We start from the raw sequence: 18,975 nt of genomic DNA on the forward strand, positions 1-18,975 counted from the left end.
CGAAAAACATTTGGAGTTTACCACAAATCAATGGGACTTTTACTTATAACTGCATGCGACTTTCACGGCTGTCCATTAAGATAAAATTGGGAGCGATTTTTTTCATACTGATCGAAGTACTTAATGAACACCCTGATCTTGACTAATTGTATATGCCTTAGAATACCCCAGCAGAAGGACATTTCAAAATCAACTGACATTAATTATTCACATGGGCAATTCAGGGGTAAATCCAGGACTTTAAGGAGAGAATATGCACCTGTCCATTCGAAGGGGACTCTTATATATATATATTTATATCGCAAAAGGAAGAAGGCAGCCCAGACGTTGTCTGAGGAATTTTGAAGGTCTTCCTTTAGCTATTAGGAAAATACAACATCAATCTTTGAAATGTTAAAACAACAAATATGATTGGATCTGCCCGTTGAAAAATCCTTTTCAGCCAATATACTACACGATGTTGACCTTGACTTATGTATGTCCTTCTGCTGCGGGGTGAGGTCAATGTCAAGGAAAAACAGCTATATCTTTGTTACATACTATCGTTATTTGAATATGGTTTTCTTTCCGCCCATCGTCCTGGGTCTGACGGTATCGAGGCTATGGAATTATTCAAAATTTTGTCGCTACCTAGAGTACAAGATAAACGCTCATGAACAAATATGGAAAATCATTCCAAATAAAAGATGAATTTCATTGAATTCACGCCGGATGAAATTATACATTAATCTGGTTGAATTATGGTTATTTCTTATTCGCATTAGCAACTCCAAAATAACATTTCACTGAAAACATCGAAACAATGATGAATGACGAAACACATTTCGCGGTGTCCATAACAACAAATATGTATCGAATGACGTAAGGTCAAATTGCTCTTTATATCGGCACAACATTTCTAGTATATAATCTTAAGAAAATTCTAGTAAAGATGACTACCTCGATCAATCAAAACGTCAGGGCCGGTTGTTCAAAATTTGGTTAGCGTTAACCAGTGGATGGTTGACAGAGTGACAATTAAAAGCTCATTGTTACTATGGTATCTATCCGCCGCTTATCTTTAGCCAACTTTTGAGCAACTGGCCACTGATTATTGCTTTCTTATACGTATTTGTGCTGGATATCAAATACCCCCATTACAGACACAGATTTAGAATATTACCAAAATGGTTCAGCCATATTTACTAGAGGAATGCTTGTTTTTAAAGTTTTCAGAATAACGATCATGCATTGGACACGTATAATTTACCGTTGAGTTTATCGGTAAATTGGCCATTATCTGCAGCTAAAAAATAATTGACCAGTTTCAATGCAGGGTTGATTTTGGCTCTGAATTAGTTTGAAATTCTTTACGTGTTTTATTTGAGAATGGAAAATAAAGTGGGCTTAATCAGGCTATGCATTTTAGTGTTCGTTGACTAGGTCGCCATATGCAGCCAAAACGGAAATGATTTTATTGAAGAAATATTCAGGAAAACACACATTCCTTCGTTACATGCACGTTTGGGTGAAGTTTCCTAAATGAACATAAACATTCTCTCTTATTTTCTAAATTGTTTCACTTTTTTGCATAACGAGGTTTGGTCCATACACTACAAACAATCAAACTTTTTACCTAAATCACCATTTAACCGATTTTGCTGTTCACTCGCTTCAAAAAAAAGAAAAACAAAAGAAATGCACACACGAATTGAAACAAATCATATCTTCATTCAGAACCTGAAATGTTAAAAGATGCAAGTGAACTTTCATTACCTGGTACTAGTATTTTGATAAACACTTACCGAATGCCATAGCAGTTGCAGCTTTCAATTTTCGTCGATATCTGAAAAGAAATAGTGAAAAAATCCTTAATAATTCTGAAAGAAACCTCTGATTTTTTACTAGAGCGGAGACAGGATAGTGCAGATGACTGGCAACACCTGATGGGATAACTGGTATTGCGGCTCTTATCTGTGACAATGTGATTTTAAAACTCTCACCCTGTCCGCGTAACAAAATATTGAGATTTTTAGAACTTACGTCCTTCTGCAGCACCACAGTAAGATAATCAGCAAAATTACAGCCACTCCTAATGCGACAGCAACTACTGCCAACGCTAACCGTAATGTTCCGACTTCATCGGTCTTTACTTCAGGTTCCACAGCCAACTGTCAAAAACACGAAATTATCATTGATACTTAGAAGTAAGGCAATATAGTCAGCAATGTGGTCCAGAGTTCTTAAACGGACTGGCCTTAGGATTAAAGTTTATTGAAGTCTGTCCCTGACATTTGATGGTTCTCACCATAAACAAATTTGATCTAGGACTGACATGTCTGAAGGGAGTTAATCAATGATAAAACAAAATTCATCATAAATCCTGTACTTACCAAAACCTCAATGACGTTATACTCTTTAAAGAAAGCTTCTAATGATGCATAGTTTGTGTCGACTAAACTGCAAAATTAAGAAAAAATTTTTAAACATTTCTCTTAATATGAATAAGGAGTCTGGTTGCTAGGGTTATGAAACTTACTCTAAGACGTAACGTGCATCTAATATTTGTCCTTTATTATCGACTGCGTGTATAAACATATCAGTCCTGAAATACAATCATAAACATCCAATCATCGAAATCAAGAGTTGGGGTTCTTGATAATAAACTATACAGCAGGAACAAGTTCTCAGTTAAAACTCTTGATGTTCATGGAAAATTAACTATTCTAAAAAGTTGAACGTCACATTCAACAGAAAATTGTTGAACTGGGTTCTGAGGAATAATACCCAGCGCACTACTACAAACGGAAACATGGAAACAAGAGACAGAACATGTTTCTGAGGCGTTTCCCTATACCGTATCTGAGTCCGGAATAGTTTTCTAACAGCTCCACTGAGTATCTACGATGGCCATAACTTGTTCACTCTTAAGTATGGATCAAAAGCCCTTTTATATTGGATCAAATTTTACTATCAAGAAAACTTATCAACAAATCTTTGTAGGTTCTACTTCATGAGGTTCTAACAATCAGACAAAGAACAAATAGCAGATATATTACTTACAATTTATCATCAGATTTTCCATCATCTCCTTTATGAGAGGTTATCTTATCAACGTTTATAGTTGCACCAGTTTGATTTGATAGAAAGCTGAAAAAAAGACATTTACTTCTTTATAAATATTACGCAGTTGAATCGCTGTAATTTCTTTGAGTTTCAGATTGAAGCAACAATAGAAATCGAACAGACGCTTCTGGAAGATTGAACACGTACTCGGCGAATGTCCGGCGTATCTTTCCAACTTCATTCGTTGTTCCTCTGAATACGACTTTCACCCTTTGATTTTCATTCAGCAAATAAATCTGTAGGTGATGAGAAAACGTGAGAAAATTCACTCCGATTTTAGGAGATAAAGGTTTCTAATGATGTGATGATTTTTCAAGTCTTCCTTTCATAGTTTAAACAATGATCTAAGCTTAACACAATTTCTTTCGAATCGTGGAATACTGTAATACCAGTAATTAAACAATTCACTTACGGCCATGTCAGCAGTGTCGAACATTCCAGACGAATCATTCACTTTAACTTTGAAGTTGAAATAGCCTTGCATATTAGCTTGAAAGAATATGTTCGTGCTTAAAACTGCCGACATCTTTTCCAGAACGAAAGGCACCGATTCGCTACGTTCTTGCAGTTGTTCTTTCAGTTTTGCAGTGATCTGAATTGGTCCGTCGATGTAGAAGAAATGTATGCTATTATTTCCGATGTCCTTATCGGTGACATCTCTCTGAAAGAACGGATACACGTTTGATTTATTAGCCGATCATTAATAACTGTTACTTTAAGGTATAAGATCGATGAGAGGCTTCCAGAAGATCTATAGCATTACATACTAGGATCGAGAACATGAGCTATTAAGCCACATGATCATCTACCCTGAATTGTACAATATTTGAAGAAACTGAAGTGGTCTTGCCACATCTCGCAATCATCAGGACTGACCGGCCAAGTTAGTTCTACAAGGAAGTACTGGCAACAAGAGGAAGAGGTAAGCAGAGGAAGTGATAGGAAGACAAACTTTTCCAGAACAGTCAGACAGGCAACCACTGATGTTGGTTTCTTCGCCTAGCGATCGATTTGCAAAAACATAATTAGATGTTCTAGTCTAAATACTGAACATATACCGGGTAGGTAAAAACTCACAAAGAAATTATAAACTTCGTCCCCCTTCTGCGTATCGCGTGTCACACCGGCTGAAAACTTCTTTTTCGTGAACACCGGCGGGTTATCATTTATGTCCTGCAGTTTGACCTTGATCAGTAACAACGACGGGTCGGTCGCATTATATTTCGTTTGAAAACGATTTGGATCCGTCAGAGGTAGACTGTTCGCCGCGCGTCTCCGTCGACCAGCAGGCGGCTGCGTGAACGCGGTACGATCCCAATATTCTACAAAATTACGATTTATTCATATAGGACGATCAAAAGGGGGCAGCGCTATTAGAAAACCAGATTCCGAACGGAGGTCGCTTACTATTGTTGCATTCACCGGTTGCCTTGATTACAATATCGGAAAATGGAACTGTTTCGCGGTCCATTGATTTCACCAAGAACAATTTGCCAGACAGCTTTTCCAAGTTGAAATTTAACTGCGGGTCACCGCCTTCAAAAATAGAAATTCGAATAACATATCTATGCATTGGCAAACATATGACATCAGGAAACTGAACAGCTCTTTAAAATGAAAACTTTGAACACACTATTTTCTTCTGGGGCCTGATGCTCAAAAGTTTGTTAAGATAACCGGCTGATAAATACCATAGTATCAATGAACTTTCAATTGTCACTATATCAAGTATCCACTGGTTAAATCTAACTTTTGAGCAATTGGTCCTGAAGTTAAGGTAGTGGTTTTGGGTTGGTGTCAGTACACTGTACTTAGATAGATGCTGCTCATGACCTTGATTATGTGAACACACTTTTAATATGGACATTTAGCGAATTTACTGAAAAAGTGATTTACTGTATCTAAAATGCATGATAAGAATCTGAAATTGATTGAATCTGGATGGAACAGTATTCATATCATAGTGGTATCACTGTATTCGAACTTACTTACCGACTATGAAATAACAAATGATCGAAAGGTTTTTACTGTCTCTGTCGGTCGCTTTCGGTATCATACCGATGAGAACGTTAGCTTTACCCTCCGGTACACTCATTACGTACGGGATGGCAATTTTCGTCTTGTCAAACATCGGTAGATTATCATTCGCGTCTCTGACATGAACAATTATCGATTTAATAACCACAAACAGTCCATCGGTTGCTTCAACTTCCAACTAGAATGAAATAAACGAATCTAGTTATAGACTGAAATATTCCAATCATCTGGCATTGATTGTACAGGGAGGCCACTTTTATTTGACATGCTTTTCCCTGACTATTCCCTGACATGTGGGTTTGTTTCCTTGACTTGATCTGCTAAGAATTCAATTAATTAACACAGAATCTGTTTGTTTTTTGGCACTCAAGTTTCCCTGATCTTAAGCTGTTTTACAAAATTCCCTGGCTTGTTTTAAGAAAAGTCCCTGACTTTCCCCTGATTTCCAGGTAAGTGGCCACACATATCATATATATTAGACAAGAATAGGCTGATCAGGGTATTTTCTAGAGTGAATAATACCTGACCTGGTATTGAGCTTGATTTTCACGGTCGGCCTGCACGATCATCTTTAACCATCCCGTTTTCGATTCGATAACAAAAGATTGGTAATCCTTCTCGGGTTTCAGTCGATATGTAATGATTCCGCTTTGCCCCCGATCGCTGTCTGTAGCTATGAATTGAACGATCATCTTGTTAATCGTTGTTTCATTCTGGAATAAAATCAAATGATTTTCATTAGGAAATGAAAAATCGAGTTTCACAATCTCAGGAATTGAAAACCACCAAGACACATAAATGTTCATTCACAAACTGGCGAACTGGACCCCCAAATCACAGTAAACAAAATGCGATATGTATTTTATTCTAAGTATAAAATCATATTTCTAATTCTGGAGTCGAGGTAAGAAAATACCCAGTAAGTTTACTTTCAAATATTACGACCTTTAGACCATTGATTTGCTAAAACCTTATATATTTCTGTGAAGGTTCGAATATGTAAGAGATAATGAAGGATTTTGTTAAACCATACTTTATAAGCCATCGTATGAGACTTCTATGGTAATCAGCATCTACCCCTCTTTGCTAGCACACCGCATCACGGTGTATTGATGATATTAGTTATTAGTTTTCATCTCTATTGAAGCAGCACAGTTGGATGAAGAGTTTATACTAATTCGCTACCTCTGATACGTAGAAATCAGCAGCAACTGGCTCTCTAAACACCGGTGGACTATCATTGACATCGGTAACATTGATATAAACATCAGTCGTGCCGGTGAGAGTGGTCGGTGTGCCTTGATCCGTCGCTCGCAATTTCAAATGGAACAAAGCGATCGTTTCTTTCAGCGACTTTTTCAACACAATCTGCCCGCTGGTCGGCACGACTTGGAAATAATCGGTGCCGTTCGAACTCGCTGTGTCGATCGAATACGTAAGGATTGCGTTGTTTTTGATGTCTTTATCGTCGGCTGTGATCGTCGTCACCGGATTCACGACCGAATGAGTCTCTTGAATTTCGATCAGATATTTCGTTTTCGGGAACGTCGGCGTTTCGTCGTTGACGTCGGTTATGCGTATCTGCAGCTGAGCGGTATCGGTACGCCGTTTCTCGGCGGGTGCGTTGTTGTTATCCGCTGCGATCACGGTCAAATCGTAGACGGATTTCGATTCGCGATTCAGCGGTTTTTTCACGGTTATCGTCCCCTACAAAATTATGATTTGAGAGACTGGTGAGAATGATATCAACAATGTATTTCTTCTGATTACTTGATTAGTGTCTTTGTTCTGGATAGTGTATACATATTTCTTAATTTCTGTTTAAACTCAGATTAGTCTCTTCATTATGGATTGTATGTTAACCCTTTCAGCGCATCTACACCGCAGTGCAGTGTATAAATCAGTGATAGATTTTGCTAGTACACCGCACTGCAGTGTATTAATTTAATTAGTAATTATCTCTCTTGGCAGCACCTGTCAAACATAGTGAAATATTTGTAACTAACGATACACTGCACCGCGGTGTATACACACTATAGTGGTATTCCCATTATTCAACACACTAGGGTGGAATTTTTGAAAATTTTCAAATTATCTCCAGCACTATAGGGTATTGATTAGCCAGCACTGAAAGGGTTAATTTCATCATTTATGTTGTAACTCGATGATTTTCAGAGTATAGTTAAAACGTTAAAACTAATAGCTAAACTGAACTACTAAAACTACTAGCTCAAGGAAACATTTTTGGAGTGTTATATCATTTTTTCATTTTTATTGTGGGATCCTTTACACATTAACATAAACGATCCTTCTGCACCAGCGAACGAGGATTCCACTAGTGGCAAGTATGGAACTGGTAGCAATAGATCATCTAATCATGATTCTATCAAAAAAGTAATTTTCCGATACCTGACTTGGGCATGGTTCATGAAAAAGATCAAATCGTTTTAAGTTTTAAAATATTTTTGCTTATGAAAACGGACCCAGCGTAATGGGATACTACTCACATTGTTCGGATCAATTTGAAAGTCGCCAGTTCCCGCTTGTAAGAAGTACTGCACAGCACCGTAATCTCCCAAATCTGGATCATCGGCTTTCAGAGTTATGACCGTCTGTCCGACCGTCGTGTTTTCCGGTACGTCGATTGTTTTCGAATACGGTTGAAATTTCGGATTGTTGTCGTTAATGTCGAGAATACGCACGCGTACATCGGCAGGCGTCGATAAGCCACCGGTGTCAGTTGCTACGACGGTGAAGTTGAGCCATTCGTTCGTCTCGCGATCCAAACGTTTTTTCAATGAAATTCCGCCTAAAATATTATGTTTTATTACGAATTCATCGGTATTTCCAAATATCGAACTTAAATCTTCAACCTCGCCCACAGGTGAGGTATTGAGATACAGGCTCTCTATATTCTCAAAATCTCATTTTCATTTTTTCGAGAAACGGACTGACCTGATGAAGGATCTTTGATTGCAAAGCTTCCCGTGACATCATTATTCAAGGAATAAGCAATAGTTTTTGCTTTGTCGGCATCAGTCGCTACGACAGTCAAAATCACCGAGTTCAAATCAGCATTTTCATTCACGTTTACTTGATAACTGGGTTGTTTGAATACGGGAGCATTGTCATTCACGTCAGTAAGTCCAATCGTCAAAGTTGCTGCGAATAACAAACAATAGCCATCATATGGTAGAGAGACAAGATCGAGGGGGTTGGTATTGAAACCCTGCAAAGCTGATAAAGTTAATTGATGTGGTAAGTTTTCTCTTTTATCTGGATATTAACTGTTAGTAATATGTATCCTTGAGAGTTAATAGAAATAGAGTTATCCTCGATGAGCTGGTTTTAAAAATCAATTTCACTTAAATGTGAGTTTAACTCAAACGATTGATACTCGAGTTTAAGCCAGTCAATTGCTTAAAAGCTGGTAAGAGTTAACCTACGGATTACTGAAATAGCAGCAATTGAAAATATATCTTTATTATCATGGTGCTCATCAGGTTGGTTAGGTTGAATTGGACCACAACTTTTAGCAACTAGCCATGGGCCAAAGAAAATCCTATCTTACCGATTGCTGACTGAACTCCGCCTAACGCATTCTTATCGACCACTTTTATCTTAATCGTAACCTCTTCTGTTTTCTCGCGATCCAACTGCTTGCTCACGTAAACTTTGCCGGTCATCCGCTGCACTTCGAACAGACGTGTGAAATTGTAAACCACCGGGTCTACGGGGTTTCCAATCGAGTCCTCGGCCGTTACTAGATCGTAAAGGACGCTGTATTCTAACTGAGCGTTCAAATCGAGGTCGATCGCAGCGTAGTCGTAAACGACTTGCTGCGGTTGTAAATTTTCGGCGATTTCGATACGGACAGAAGTCGGCTTAAAAGTCGGCGCTTTATTATTGACATCTGTTATCGTAATGGTAACGGTCGTACTTCCCGTGTTCGTCGGGGTACCGCGATCGATGGCTAAGACTTTCAGCACATATTGAGTTTGCGTATCCCGATCCAAATTTGCGCCCGTTTCTACTTTAATCACTCCATCTTGCCCGCCGATTTTGAATTTATCTTTTGCTCCGGATTCGATGCGGTAGAATATTTCGCTGTTCAGAGTTCCAGGTCGGTCGTCATCTTGCGCAATGACTTGCGTAACATTTGTATCTATGATAAATTTCAAATGATTTTAAAAAAAATCCTATTTCAGTTCCTAGATAGTTTGCGTTTAAGACATAAGAGACTTTTTTCATATGAACTTACCTGGTAATGAATTTTCTGGAATACTTGCTGAATAACTGTTTTTGTCGAAGAAAGGCGTGTTGTCATTCGTGTCCTTAACAATTAATGAAGAAATCATAAATGCAATATACCATCAACCATGATACTATAAGTCTAGTCCGTTGGTCAGCCCCGTTAGATGCCTACATGGCGATATGAATAGGCTAGAAGAGTTTTGTTCATAGAGTCAGGGAGCGAAAAGCGAAAAATTTCACGAAAAAATTCAACTCTCATATCGATATTTCATAATTCAGTTCATTCAGTAAGATACCGGCATCAAAATCCTTTTATTTTCAATGAACGTTGAAATAGATGATAAGGCTCCCAAATGGAGATTTTGTCAAACAAGTCATCAAATAGGTATAAGATTGTTGTTCCCAAAATGAGTGTAAGGTATAGTTTTAAAAATTGATTCAAGTCTCATTGAAATGTAGAGTAAATTGTAGCACAGTAAGCGTTTAACCACTTAGCAACTAAACACATTTTCGTGTAACTAGACCAAGACCCACAAATTATTCATACAAACCTCTAGTTTGATGACGACAGTAACATCATTACTGAGAGGTGGGTTACCCTTATCGGTAGCCGACACAATCAATGTAAACTGTCCGTTCAACGCAGGATCCATTTTCTCATAATCTAAAGGCGCAGTCAGACTGATCTCACCAGTCGATGGATTGATGGTGAAATTTTTCTGTGGATCGCCGGATTTGATCGAGTAAGTGATTTGATTGTTCGGAGTCAAGTCTCGGTCAGACGCCTAAAAAACCACAAGAGAAATACACATTCATGTATCACAAATTTTTCACAAAATCATTTGGACTAGACATAGACTGGTATCATGATTAACCCGAGGGCTAACTCAATTTAATTTCAATTGAGTTATCCCCCGGCTTAAAGATAATACCAGTCTCTAAAACTGGCCCCTAGAACTTTAGTTAAAGATTTCCCCCCTTGAAGATATTAAATTGAGAGAAATTACAGAATATGTTTTACTCTACTACATGAATTCAACAAGTACAAATATGTACTTCAAATACTCTTTTCGCCTCGTATTTGCAATAAACCGCATGAATTTCCTCAGTTTTTAGATGATATGTATGATGCATTCATCATATCACTTGGTTTTCTTCACATTTTTTCAAGGCAGTAATTCAAAAATTCCTCATCCTCAAGAATGGTTTCGTTACCTCAATTTTTACAGGTCGTACGAGCTGCGATTGTCCTTCCAAAACTAAGCCATCGTATTTCGTCTGACGGAACTCCGGTTTGTTATCGTTTCGATCGGTTAGTTTGATAATCACTTGAACGTTCGAACGACCACCGGCGCCATCTGTAGCGATATACACGAGGTAATACGCGTCAATCGTTTCGCGATCGAGTAACGTTTTGTCGAGGTTCGCGTCGACGTTAACGCTGATCAAACCGGTATTCGGATTGACAGTAAACCTGTAAACAACATCGAACGATTCATGAAAGCGATCAAAATCAAAACTAGGATCTGTTTTATTGACTGGGTATAAGGCTAAAAATGGTTCTATGAGGTTAAATTCTTAACTAAGAGTGACCAGGGTTGGGGACACTTGTCAATGTAAGGACTGATTTCTGCTACAAGGAGACTTGTTGTCAGCAGTGACTCAGCAGTGTTGGGACGGTATTGCACATTGTTGACCAGATCCTCAGGTGAGAATCAAAGAAATTAAAGGTCTTTCCAAATTATCACTGACTTGAGCAGAGTGAGTTGACTGTTACCCGAATAAGGAAGGGTCTACTGTCTTCAGTACAACCAGTCACTTCCCTGGACACTGATGTATTTTACATTTTGAAATATGAAACAGATCCATGGGCTTGAATTGGCAAGAACAGAGAATGCTTACTTCGATGCGCTTGATCCAACAAGAGAGTATGTTATTTTACCATTGATACCTTTATCACTGTCTGTAGCCTGAAGAAAAACAGATAGACAATGTTCTAAACAAAAATTCTTGGTTGGCCCATAGACCAATGATTTCATCACTGACAAAATTGATGGATAGTAGTTCATGTTGCATGATGCATCGTTAAACTCACAGTAATAGTAGTAATCGAGGTTCCTTTGGGTGAGTTTTCAGGAACGGTTGCATCGTAGCTCTGTTTACTGAATACTGGAAAATGATCATTGACATCGGTAATGGACAAAACGATGTCTGCGCTGCTCGAACGTTTTTCAGTCGTCTGCGTTTCCGTCGCAACGACCTAAAAACAAGAAAATGCTTCGATATCAATTAAAATGACAAATTCTACAACATGAAATATTGTACAATGCCAAATTCATTTTACTAAACTTTTCATGAAAAAGTGCATAAACTTTTAACCTTTCATAACCTGAATTTTGGTTGAAACAGTTTGAACAGAAGTTTAAGACAAGTTTGTGAAGCCCATTAAGGGGCTACAGCTACGTTTGGCTTTTCAAACATCAGGTCACATACATAACTGTTTAATCATAACGTTTGTATGCTTTGTAATATCTAACTATATATGGCAAATAAAAAACTATCTATCGAACAAACCTTGAATGTAATCGTTGATTGTTTTTCGTAGTTTAAAACGCTTGAATTTTTCACGCGTATCATCACATTAGCCGTATTATAAACGACAGACGGCGCCACTTCAAATGCTGTATACGGCTGACCGTTTTGTTCTAGTGTTAATTTGAATTGTCCATTGATTCCCTGAAATAGAAAATATCATCATTGAATGGTACGATTATCAGAACTACTCAAATCTACTTGTTCCCTGTGGGATGGTCATAAAAGGGTAGGTAGTATCAAGGCCCAAGTGATTTCCTTTGCTCAAAAAGTAGTTGAAGATAACCAGCGGATAAATACAGTGGTAATAATGAAATTTTTATTGAACAGATTTGAGCCCAAAAACCCTACACTGACGAGATCAGTTTAAATCCTGATGGTATAAACCTATCCTTCAAGGTGCATGAACAATAGATTCATTAAAAAAAACCCCATGTATCCTGCCCTGGTTTGGTGAAATTGAGGGGTTTCAACTATTCATTTAAAGCCACGGCACAACTCAGCAACAACTATCAAACCAACATGGTGGAGAACTAAAGACTCAAAAAATACCAACCTGATCAAGATCGGTAACTTTCATTTCAGTTTGCGGCGCTGGCATGAATGTTATCGGTATTCCTGTTTGCGTATTTTCTATAACATTTGCGACATAATTCTGTTGGTTAAACGTCGGTTTCTCGTCGTTGACGTCAGTAACGGTGATCCGAACTACCGTATCGGCTGTCGTCTGTCCTTTCGGGTTCGTCGTCACTTCGCTCGCCTGGTTTAAAAAAGATCGAACTCATCATCAAAACTGTCAATATTCATATATGAAATAGGAATATACTCTCTTGTTTGGTTTTACAAATGTTCAACTTTAATCTCGTTGTTGCCGTTGGTTACTTCACGTTTTCAATGAGGACAACAATTGGGAAGTTCCCAGTTACCAGGAGACATTTTGTAGCGGTCCCAAAGGTCCCACATTGGACAGATTTTAACATCATTTTTAAACTAAAGCCTTTAGCTCCAATTTGGCCAGGGATCACGGATTAGCACTAACACATAGGATTCAATGGATAGTAACTATTCAACTCTGAATCGATAACTGATAGTTCAGTGTTGATACTCTAGAATACATGTACAGCATTGGAAATAGAGTAAATTAAAAAAAAAAAAACATCTGCAACTGAAGTGCCTACAGACGGCATTCTTGAACTACCCAGAAAAATATCCAATAATTTCTTTTGTTTTATGTACGCGAAATGTTTTATGTAAATACGAGTGAAGTACGTATCGAAATGATTATTCATCATATTAATTCATCAAAACAGCTGTCAGCTACTGACTTGCATACGGGAACGGTTGTAGAAATAGCTGTTATTTTTACTAGCAACCTACCGCCGCACGATCCCACTAGGGTTTTTGACCTGGATCAACCATTCTCACTGGTACCAAAATGTCCATCCGTTTTTGATTAAAGGCCAAATTTGGCCTGAGCAGATATTTTGGATCAGGCCCATACCAAATTTTAACGAAGGTCAAATTATTGCATGTGAATTGCAACTGGACTCACTCCACTTTGTTTAAGTATTGTTTAATATTGAGTCAGTGGTTTACGAGTGAATCTGCTCTCTCAAACTAGCCAAATTTGATTCTGGCCCAACCCAAATCGTCTTGATGTGATCACAGCTATAATTTTTCAAATATTCGATAAACTCTTGCACATTTTCCAAGAGCCCTAGTTATAAATCCAGCGATTTTCTATGAGTCAATTCTTTATTGCGATAATACGGTTTTTAAATGATGTCAATTTTTTTTATTTCTGGGTTAAATATGCGAGGTGAATACCATATGCAAAAAAATATTCAATAGCATATGACACAGGCTTTGAATGAAAGAATTATACATACAAAAATTTCCCCCTGGTCCAGGGATTTGAACATGATAGCATTGAGAAAGATATGTGCATGAGACCCAAGCATTATTTTCAGGGTGGCATGATTTGCTATTTCCCTGTCTATTCCCTGAATTGCAAGTTGTCTTCCCTGCCTTGATCTGCTACGAGTCCAATCAATCAATACAAGTCAAATACATAGATGGAAACTGTTTGGTTTTACGCGCGATCTAGCAATCTCAACAAATTTCCATGACTTTTCCCTGATTTTTAGCTTTTGTTTACAAAATTCCAAGCCTTTTGTAAAAAAATGAAATTTCCCTGACTTTTCCCTGATTTCCAGGTAAATGGCAACCCCTTATTTCATTTGGCTGTAAGTATCCTTGCAAGACTTTTTCCAGTGTCTCAAGATGCCATCAGTTTCGAATCCCTGCCAAGGGACGATGGATAGAATACGAAACGATCATATTTACCCTGACTGTCAATTCTAAAACGCCATTTGTAGCTAACAGCGATGGATCTTCTCGATTCAAAGATTGTTTTACCATTATCCATCCAGTGGTCGGATCGACTTTGAAATACTTCGTGGAACCTGAAATTCCGGAACAAAAGTGAATCGATCGTTTCAAGCGGTTTTTTTTTGTCAAAGATTATTACGATGCTAAGTTTTCAATTCCAGAAGCCGGCGTCCAAGTTGACTGTGACATTGAAGAAACGAAAAAGGAATTGAAATCAACTTCATAGGCTGTATGCCGCAAGTTGGGGCACGTATGTAACTCAACCACATTGGGTGAAGCAGATTTCAGAGATGGCCGAGCCTTTAAACATTTTGTTCTCACCAATCGTTAATCCGCATGCACAAAAATGAAAAGAATCGAATTGAAAAAAGAAATAATGGATTTGAAAATAACAGTTAAAACTATTGAAAATGATTTCGATATGGCTACTTTGAGAGGAGGGATTCTTCGTTGCAGGAATTTTTGCTAACATTTAAGGCAGTTAAGGGGAGAAGCTATTCACTAAAGCTAGTTAGCTAACATTTTCTGGGTAGAAGCCATCCTTCTTCACTGCGATTTGAAATTCATAGCATCGTTCGGTAAAAGCGCAGCCTTACCAGACCAGGTACACAACTATTTGCTCACAAAAATATCTGGACCGAATCAGAATCTTTGGACCCAGTTCCACAGTATTGAGTAAGAATTAACTCTGGGTTAGTTTAAGACCACTTTCAAGTAGAAGTGAGGTGAGTCACCTCCAGAACCAGTCAGCAATCACCTCAAATAATTTGACCCATGTTATCATCCGGCCAATTTGATCGGCCAAATATGGCCTGTGTCAAACAAGTGTGAACAGTTAAGTTGGGCCTAATCTGTGTCAGGTCAAAAACGCTTTTGTGATCTAGGCTTAACTCGAGTCACTACTGTGTAACCAGGCTCTCCTATAGGCCTAGGCCTAAGTTTGCTTTTCTGTAAAAACTATTGACTTCAGATACCCAAATAATTGTTAACTGGTGATTGGTTTGCTAGGGTAGAGCTTTGAACTCAGCAGAAGCCATCAGGTTCAAATTCAAATTGCCAGGAAGGAACACGGCATTCGCGTCTAAGGATGGCATAAATTCTATTGATCCCTGCAAAGGAGGATGGTTGGATCTAAAATCTAAGAAGGTCGTACAACTGAATGACGATCAAGATCTATTTCTACATGACTGGTTGTGATGATGGACACATTTCTAACTGTAGAGGGAAACATCGCTTAATGTGTTAATAAAAACTAGTTTGCGGTTAGTATCAGGGAGAAATTTTATTCAAACGGAAAGTTCAGCCGACGAAAATCACAACAGAAAAGTTGTTAATTTGACGTTGTATTGCATATGTATTAGTAAGGTTAAAATCACAAACTTAATAAGGTTCAATTCACAGAATGTCAAATGAAACTGTCCTAGCTTTAACAACTTAAAACTTTAATTGAAATTTAGTTAAAAATAATAATCCACATTTGTGGAACTAGATGCTTTTTAGGTCAGATTTCACAATATTTTCCATACATATTTATTGGGTATCAATTCGCGGACATTGTCTTGGTTTACGAGGGGGTTCTGGATAAGTGGAACAATCCCAGGAAATTTTCACACCTTAGGTACATTCATTCATATATATATAGAGATAGGTCTCATGCATATGTTCGCACACTTACCTGGTCCCACTATTTCAAAACAATAACGTGAACAATAAAATTATGTATCGATTGAAATTGAACGAAAATGTACTGAAATTGAATGATCTAATTACTATAAATTTTGTTAGCACTGAAATAAATCTAAAATAGGTTCAACCTTGGGATTTTATGGGATTTGAACGGAAGACTCTCAAAGAAACTTTAATGTGGAAAAGGAATAAAAATGTTTCAGGGATAACTGCGGGACAAAGTTCCCTAGTTTGCAGGAGTTAGAAATTTGACTCTTCTGAAGTCAGATTCTAACCAACTGTGATACTGGATGCCTATATAACGGTCGGATTCAAACATAAGAAATTCAACTACTGGTAACGAAAGCAGGAAAATTCATGAAGTAATGCAGTGAGACACCTTGGATAAACTATGGGGTCCTTCATGTAATACACTATGAATATGAATCTAGCTGAATCGAGACTGAACTACCACTATAGATTTTGCCAAACGGTTTTATATGTGCATGTATTACCTAGTGAGCGAATATTGAATATCTAGTTCAGGGGAAACGTCTGAATATTCAGAGAGAATAATTGATATTTATTTTTAAGGGCGAGGTCGACAGTTAAATTACCTGCTGTAATACTGTACTGTAATGGATTAGGTATGCCTCGATCCCCATCATGAGCGATCAATCTTAAAACGCTCTCATCCTACAAAAAAATAATAACTGATTTATACATCTACCTTATGTACCGCCTGAAAAATGCTGAAAGAAATATTAAGTTTATAAATGAGGCTAATTTTCAGTATGGAGTCCATGGGCGTACATAAAATACAAGCTCTGTTCCCTATGTAAACCCATCTGTGATATTGTAACATTCCATATAGCGTATAAATATTGCATCCACTCATTACGTATGTGATGAATGATTTTATACGTTTTGTTACAATTTTTCAGAAAAATAAAGCTATCTTATCTTATCTTATCTTATAGTTTTCTCAGATTGAAACAGGCAAATTTCTGATATCGTTTCACTTACAACGGAAGTATTTTCTGGTATTTGTATACTGTACGGCAGGTTATCGAATTTCGGTGGTGTATCTTGAACATCTAATACGGTAATCAACAAATTCGTCGTCGAGTTCTTCGTCGCGTCGTCGTCGTTCTGAATCGGAAAAAAAAACGTCGAAATCATTTCTACATTTAGCGTATCTAGATCTGTGGAAAAATAGGAAAATCCCTTTTTTCAACTACAGATGAAGAAAGGAAAATAAACAATTTCTTATTTCTTCAGTTTCAGTGACATTAGCTTCAATTTTCTATTGGTCAGACATCAGGATATAAGGGCATCCATGGGATTTTCGCAAAGGGGAGTGCCTTAGGCGCAAATCCCCTTGCAGGAGTCTGGCCGCCCAGAAAAGGTTTGAAAAATCAGAAACATCCGCAATGCATTTCAATGAATTCTAAAAACAGGATTGGCACTAAATGCCTATTACAGTTTTTGGACCATTTCTTTCACAAAATGAGTACATTTTTGGAATTTTCAAAAGATCCATGTTTTTCATTATTGGTCACTGTGGCGACGTTACTGAGGAGTGATAAATAGTTTTTTTCAGACTTACCACTGCTATTACTTCCACTTGGAAGAATTTATCCTTTTCATAGTCGATCGGTTTAGCCAGCGAGATTTTACCGGTATGCATTTCCATCGTAAACATACCAGCTTCCTGTCCGGCCTGAAACGTATCAAAAATTTGATCAACATTTTATTTCTGAAATTTGTTGCCGAAACCAGATTAGCATTTTTCAACATAGCAATCTTATTAACGCGATGATGAATGTAGGCAAGGGAAAAACTAAGACCTGTTCTCTATAACTACTGATATACGAACTTGCAAAATTTTGATTCAAGTATTTTTGAGAATAAGAGTGGTCTCTATCTAAAAAGAATGGCCATCGATGCTAAACAAACTGATTTTATCTAAGATTTCTACGATACAACAGGCCCCGAATATCCTATTCAAATTCAAAGAAATATTAGTGAAATTTAAGTTAAAGTGGGTGTGGGCGATCATTACATATAGCGGAGCAAATATTGAGAAACAGCATACCGATCAATGAAGAAAGCTTATTGATGTACGGATATTGATAATGATTTAAGAGCTAAAATATCCCCCAGCCAATATACATATTGATGGATACATTTAGATCGAATCAACTGGCTATGACCACAGCGGAAAGTGATACGAACAATTTAACCCGCTGGATAAAAGCGACGAAAGTCCCTCTCGAAAATAAGCGCGAATATAAAAGGTCAGTCCTATCGTGCAAGGATACGAACTCGATAGCAGCAAAAGACACTATCGTCCTGGATCCAGTTAGACTGGGCAGACGGTCATTCATGCATCACAAAATCAGGTAATCGTCATAAGCCAATCAGAATACCAATGAAAACTTTCTACTGTCGAGTAAATATACAATGCGCACTAATAGCAGTACACCTGGCCTAATATGGCAGGGGTTTGTACTTTGGTAGCCTCATGGTACCGTCTGGTTCAAATCCTTGTAAGATAGGATGAAATAAGAGTGCCAAGCAATATGGATCATGATGTGAAAACACATAATTACAATACATATCATATGCAGGACAAAATTTATTGATTAAGGTTATAAGTAGATAATTGTTTTACAGAAAGAACAAACTTAGCCACAACAGAGAAAACTTACCATAGGCTCATACTGGAAATGAACAAATCTTTAGAACGTTAAAAGTTAGCCAAGCATTATTGTATTCCATAAACAAGTGACTCTCTGATATCAATACAGTTAAAACCCACAATAAAATGCGAAATAAACGCTCTTTTTAAAATTTTATTTTGGGTTTTAACTTTATCTTTATTAAGCATTAATGCGTTTATGCGCAACTTTATCAGTTTTTTAGTAA

General features: G+C 37.6%; 1 protein-coding gene across 1 annotated transcript in view; it reads right to left on the minus strand.

Annotated features, from left to right (window-relative positions):
• The window catches only part of LOC141903498 (cadherin-23-like), a 60,289-nt gene that overhangs the window by 21,322 nt on the left and 19,992 nt on the right, over positions 1–18,975 (minus strand). Inside the window, exons 8-33 of the mRNA XM_074791619.1 lie at positions 17,654–17,767; positions 17,071–17,196; positions 16,662–16,740; positions 14,335–14,453; positions 12,545–12,748; positions 11,971–12,132; positions 11,492–11,656; positions 11,299–11,366; positions 10,612–10,870; positions 9,948–10,181; positions 9,404–9,476; positions 8,714–9,307; positions 8,098–8,304; positions 7,650–7,951; positions 6,328–6,849; positions 5,670–5,855; positions 5,098–5,320; positions 4,513–4,641; positions 4,183–4,427; positions 3,518–3,766; positions 3,253–3,341; positions 3,043–3,129; positions 2,519–2,584; positions 2,373–2,439; positions 2,023–2,150; positions 1,785–1,825 (exon numbers count right to left, since the gene is read on the minus strand). Of these exons, the coding sequence (XP_074647720.1) occupies positions 1,785–1,825; positions 2,023–2,150; positions 2,373–2,439; positions 2,519–2,584; positions 3,043–3,129; positions 3,253–3,341; positions 3,518–3,766; positions 4,183–4,427; positions 4,513–4,641; positions 5,098–5,320; positions 5,670–5,855; positions 6,328–6,849; positions 7,650–7,951; positions 8,098–8,304; positions 8,714–9,307; positions 9,404–9,476; positions 9,948–10,181; positions 10,612–10,870; positions 11,299–11,366; positions 11,492–11,656; positions 11,971–12,132; positions 12,545–12,748; positions 14,335–14,453; positions 16,662–16,740; positions 17,071–17,196; positions 17,654–17,767 (4,738 nt within the window). The remainder of the gene's footprint in view (positions 1–1,784; positions 1,826–2,022; positions 2,151–2,372; positions 2,440–2,518; positions 2,585–3,042; positions 3,130–3,252; positions 3,342–3,517; positions 3,767–4,182; positions 4,428–4,512; positions 4,642–5,097; positions 5,321–5,669; positions 5,856–6,327; positions 6,850–7,649; positions 7,952–8,097; positions 8,305–8,713; positions 9,308–9,403; positions 9,477–9,947; positions 10,182–10,611; positions 10,871–11,298; positions 11,367–11,491; positions 11,657–11,970; positions 12,133–12,544; positions 12,749–14,334; positions 14,454–16,661; positions 16,741–17,070; positions 17,197–17,653; positions 17,768–18,975) is intronic.

The sequence above is a fragment of the Tubulanus polymorphus genome, chromosome 4 (genome assembly GCF_964204645.1).
Source record: "Tubulanus polymorphus chromosome 4, tnTubPoly1.2, whole genome shotgun sequence".
Lineage (NCBI taxonomy): Eukaryota > Metazoa > Nemertea > Palaeonemertea > Tubulaniformes > Tubulanidae > Tubulanus > Tubulanus polymorphus.